General features: G+C 42.1%; 1 protein-coding gene across 6 annotated transcripts in view; it reads left to right on the top strand.

Moving 5' to 3' along the window:
* The window catches only part of LOC108278797 (rho GTPase-activating protein 26), a 62480-nt gene extending 57426 nt beyond the window's left edge, over window positions 1-5054 (top strand). For 3 of the 6 annotated variants that reach the window (XM_017492393.3, XM_017492395.3, XM_053687947.1), the window contains 4 exons: window positions 1313-1351; window positions 2503-2613; window positions 2815-2906; window positions 4027-5054. In XM_017492393.3, the coding sequence (XP_017347882.1) occupies window positions 1313-1351; window positions 2503-2613; window positions 2815-2906; window positions 4027-4115 (331 nt within the window). In that variant the 3' untranslated portion in view covers window positions 4116-5054. The remainder of the gene's footprint in view (window positions 1-1312; window positions 1352-2502; window positions 2614-2814; window positions 2907-4026) is intronic. The other 3 variants (XM_017492394.3, XM_047161908.2, XM_047161909.2) reach the window with 3 other exon arrangements.
* The last annotated feature ends 319 nt before the right edge of the window (window positions 5055-5373 follow it).

The following is a 5373-nucleotide window of genomic DNA, read 5'->3' as shown; positions in this document are numbered from 1 at the left end:
TATGTGGAAATGTGATTGCCATGGCAACCTCATTATCAGTTCGCATAAAGATCTGCAGTAAAACAGAGCAGGATGAAACAAAGACTGCCGCGTCCTTGGAGTGACCTTCACTATCAGTGCGTGAAAAAGCAATCACTGGACTTCTTCAAACCTGGTGTGAACTTCTTCTGGGATGAAAATAAAATACACAGTGTGTGCATGCATATCTGCCACCTTCTCATCACTGATAATACGCTATATGGCCAAAAGTATGTGGACACCTGACCGTCACACCTGTATGACATTATTGGACATCCCATTCCAAATCCAGGGGACTTATTCACCCTGTGTTTGCCGTTATAATGCGCTCCACTCTTCTGGGAAGGCTTTGCACTAGATTTTGGGGCGTGGCCGTGGGGATTTGTGTTCGTTCAGCTACAGGACCGTTATGAGGTCGGGCACTGATGTTGGAAACAATTATCTAACATGTCTTTATATCCTTATATTATAGACCGTTATACCTCCTCCAGCACATTTTGCTGTCGGCACGCTGCGCTCCGGTAGGTAGGGTTCTCCTGGCGTTCGACAAACCCAGATTCATCCATCAGACTGCCGGATCATGAACCGTGACTCATCACTCCAGAGAACACATTTCCACTGCTCCGGAGTCCAGGCTTTACACCGCTCCAGCTCACACGTGGCATTGTGCATAGTGATCTGAGTCTCGTATGCAGCTGCTCGGCGGTAAAACCCGTTTCATGAAGCTCCTGACGAACCGTTCTTGTGCTGATGTTGTTTCCAGAGGCAGTTTGGAGCTCTGTAGTGAGCAGTGCGACAGAGGAAAGGGATTTTACACGCTACACGCTTCAGCACTCGGCAGGCTGCTCTGTGAGTTTGTAAGGTCTGCTGCGTTGTGGCTGAGCTGTTAGCACTTACAGTTGACCCGGGGCAGAAATTTCACAGAATGATTTGGGGTAAAGGGGGCATCCTGTGACGGTACCATGTTTAAAGTCAGTACCACCCATTCTACTGCCAGTGTCTGTCTGTGGAGATTGCATGGCTATGTACTGTATTTGATTCACCTGTTAGCACTGGGTGTGGCTGAAACACCTGATCTCAATCGTTAGGAGGTGTGTCCACAAACTTCTGGCCATATCGTATACATCATGTTGTGTAATTTAGATACAGGAGAATTTATATGACTCATATGAGCATATCTATGTATCTGTATTCAGTTTATTTATTTTTCTTTTATGGCAAATATACTATGTATGAACAATAAAGTCTTCACAAACTCTTCTTTTTTTTTCTTTTCTTTTTTTTAAAATTCTAGTCAAATCCCAAGAACTCGAGGTAGCAGTATATCAACAAGGTAAGAACTGTGTGCATTGTGTCGTGTTGCGTTAGACGGACTGTGGCTACAGCGTTCCGTGTGTATGATTAGACTTCTGTTAACAGGAGAACGCCGAGCAGTGCTCCAGTGCTAGCTTTTCGTTTTAATAAACCCAAAATAGAAAATTGAATGTCAAAGACTTGAGTTCAGGTCAGAGTTGATGCGTGTCTCATTTCAAACTGGAGTGGATTCAGACCTGGTGACTGGGGAGGCCACTGAAGTACTCTGAGCTCACCGCCTCTTTGAGATGACTTGTATTGTTGTGTTTTGATGCATTATTGTGTTGGAAGTATATAAAATGGTAAACCGTGCCCATAAAGGCATGGAATAACACTCAGATAGCCTCAGATTCCTGTTCTTGGCGGAAAGGAGTAGAACCCGTCGTGTCCTTCTGCTGTTGTGGTTCCTGCACGATGCTTTTCTGCTCCTTCAGATAAATAAATAGTGCTTATCTGAGTGAGTGTAGTCTTCCTGTCTCTGTCTCATTCTCCCCTCTCAACAGCGTGACATTTCAGCCCACTGAACTGGATGTTTTTAGCTTTTTGCACCATTCTCTGTAAACTTTAAAGACTGCTGTGAGTGAAAATCCCAGGAGATCAGCAGTTTCTGAAATACTCACACCAACACCCATGCCACGGTCAAAGTCACCGAGATCTTTTCCCAGTTCCGATGTTTGGTGTGAACAGTAACTGAAGCTCTAGACCTGGATCTGCACGGGTTTATGCATTAAGCTGCTGTTACATAATTGGCTGATTGTATAATTGCATGCGTGAGCAGGCGTTCCTAAGATCCTTAGTGGCTGATGAGTGGATAGATGCTCCACTCGAGTATTTGGCACCTTCTCTGCTTGTGCATGCGCTGTATATCAGTCCTATAATATATATATATATATATAAATATATATGTGTATGTGTGTGTGTGTGTGTGTGTGTGTGTGTGTGTTTATATATATATATATATATATATATATATATATATATATATATATATATATATATATATCCACGAAACAAAGCCTGGCTTCTACTGACATGTAAGTTCGTGTGTGTGTGTGTCTGTGTGTGTGTGTGTGTGTGTGTGTGTGTGTGTGTGTGTGTGTGTGCACGTGTGTGTGTGTGTGTGAATCACAGCCCAGCTTCACCCAGTTCCACCTCACCACGCTCTCCTTCCTGGCCGATGTTCTCCGCTCCCTCCAGTCCTCAGTCAGCCTCCTGCACTTCCAGCGAATCTTCCCCACTCAGGTGTGTCCTGAGTGTTTTTTCTGCAGTGTTTCGTGGTCGATTAACCCCTCTCACACTTTCAGCTCTTCTTCATGGAGGTTTATAAGATTCTCATGACTCAAGACTGGAGTTATTTCGGAAATGGTCATCGTGGTTACTGAGAAGCACGGACAGTGTGCCGCTAGGAAGTCATATAAATCTTTTTTCCCCTCTCTGCCACAGTCCCCCTCTGCGAAAGGCTCGTGCGTTGTACGCCTGCAAAGCCGAGCACGACTCGGAGCTCTCCTTCATCGCAGGGATGATATTTGAGAACGGTGAGTTCCCATGAGCACAAGAGACTCTCAGTCCACATTATTACAAGTTTATGTGTTTACAGCTCATTGATCTAATAAACACCTCGCCCTTCGTTCATCCTGTCCGTATAGCGAATACGTGCTTCCTCTCTATGGGTAATTATATAGAGGGCTGCCCGTGAGCATGTTTTATTCATTACAGAGTCACCCTGGACGCCGGTGTAGAATCCGGGGAAACCGCCGTCACGTGCATCGTGTGTTAACGCTAGCTTTAACAGGATGTGACTTACAGGTCAGCGGAATGAAAGTTCAAATGTGAAGTCGATCCTAAAGCATACACTAAGAGGAGTTTGAAACTAGTCCAGCGTAAGCTACGCTATAGTTAATAGTGCGTGACGTGATCATAGATCTAAACGTCGTCGCACAGTGACGTATTTTGTCATCGCCGGCCAATCGGAAACCCCATCTACATCCCACTGCATTCACCATCGAGATTGTGCTTTACAGTAAAGTGGAGACTCAATTTGTCACCTCTTCTGTTTGTATTGTACACTCGTAATGCGCAAATTATTAACAAACCACAGCACCGAAAGAGAGCGGACTAAAAGTACCTAACCCTAACCTTTAAACCGATCCGCGTGGTTATTGATCTGAAAACTCCTACTATACGACTGTGTAATGTTTTTATTATTAATTACAATTAATTTAAAAAAACGTCCTATTCTGTGGGTTATACCGTCTTGCAAATATCTTATTTAGTTTTATAATATCGATATTCTAATATCTAGTTTTATTTACGGTGAATGTTGCATGTACAGGTTGTTAGGTTTGGAGCTTTAAGTTAGAACTTAAGGCAACGTTAAAACTTTAGTAGTTTGTTTTGTAGTAGTTTCTAAACCCGAACGTACCGTCAGTTTTTATTCAGTCCGGACACGAAGCACACGCCAGTGCAGATAAGCAGATGATAAAACATGTAAACATGAAGGATCTTGTTTAAATGTGTTTTAGACAAGAGATTAAAACCGCATGACTAAATGAACAGGTACAATCATCAACACGAAGGATCCTGATGAGATTTAAAAGAGAGCCGACGTTTAAAATGAGATACGCTGTGTTTATGGTCGTCTTTAACCTCTTCTAGTTCATCCGTCGAGGGAGCCCGGCTGGTTAGAGGGCACGTTGGACGGGCGGACGGGGTTAATTCCTGAGAACTATGTGGAATTCATGTAGCTGTGGACCAGAACCTGATGAGCTCCTGCAGCTGACGTGAGGAGATTCCCAAATCCAGAGAGCAGATAGCTTATTGTGTGTGTGTGTGTGTGTGTGTGTGTGTGTGTGTGTGTGTGTGTGGGCTGAGAATTACTTGGCTGTCAAAAAGCACTGCCGCTACTTAAAAAAAAGAAAGAAGAGAAAAAACATCTCGGGACCATTTTACTGTTTCTCCAGCAGAAATCATGGAGCCGTGTTCCTCCGTCAGCTTTGTTTATGGGAAACGATGGAGAACCCGTACTGCTTCTTCGCAGTCTGGGGCGTTGGGGACGTCCCGTCTTCCATCTTCAGATATTCCTCTGTGATATGTTTAGAACTACTGAGAGAAACTGGTGAATCTTGGAAAGAAAAACAAATGATTGAGGTTTTCTCTACTTGCACTCTTTTGTATTTAAGGGAACAATTTAATGAAATGCTCGAGCTGTCTTCCTCTTCCTCTTCCTCTTCCTCTCACTCTTCTCAGCAGGTATGTTAAAGAATAAAATGTAAAATAATGTGAATTCAGCGCTAGTCAGATATAAAGCCACGCTTATTTATGACGCCGTCTCTCAGCTGAGATGCGCGCTCTCCTGGCGTGGATTAACAGTGTAAATACGGGACAATTGATAAGGTATAATGTTTATGTAAATAATTCTATTTTGTACCCTAGCTTACTAACTTAATTTTGGTACCACTATTGTTCTTTTTACTTTAAAAAAAAAAAAAAATCTAATTTAATTTTGTGAGTCTTAATTTTCTTAAAATGTTAAAACAGACCAGTAATTGAGATGTTCAGGTTTTCCTTATTATTAAAAATCAATACCGAGAGACGACTGCATTATTATTTTTCTCCTTTTAACCATGTTTCTTGCAGAAATGAAATCAAATCCAAATTCATTTTACCAAGAAGTTTTTTTTTTTTTTAAAAAACGTATGGAGAAGAACGTCTGATGCGCTCCTGTAGTAATGAACAGCAAGTTATTCTGAGAAATAAATAGATTTCGATTGAATCTGCTGTTGATTACGATGCCATTTCCATCCATATGTCTTTCTTCTGTCATTAATAATATAAAACACTGAACTACTGTGAAGGTTAATAGCGCAGTGGCGATTGGACTGAACCTGCCGGATGCACATATGTACGATGCACGATTCAGGTTCAAATCTAAAAAAATTTAAATAAAAAAAAAAAAAGCCACACTTTTGACTTACCATATCTCAAAATTCTGATTTACGTCAA

Source organism: Ictalurus punctatus, chromosome 18 (assembly GCF_001660625.3).
Source record: "Ictalurus punctatus breed USDA103 chromosome 18, Coco_2.0, whole genome shotgun sequence".
NCBI lineage: Eukaryota > Metazoa > Chordata > Actinopteri > Siluriformes > Ictaluridae > Ictalurus > Ictalurus punctatus.
The sequence above is the reverse complement of the archived record's forward strand: the minus strand, read 5'-3'. Positions and strand labels throughout refer to the sequence as shown.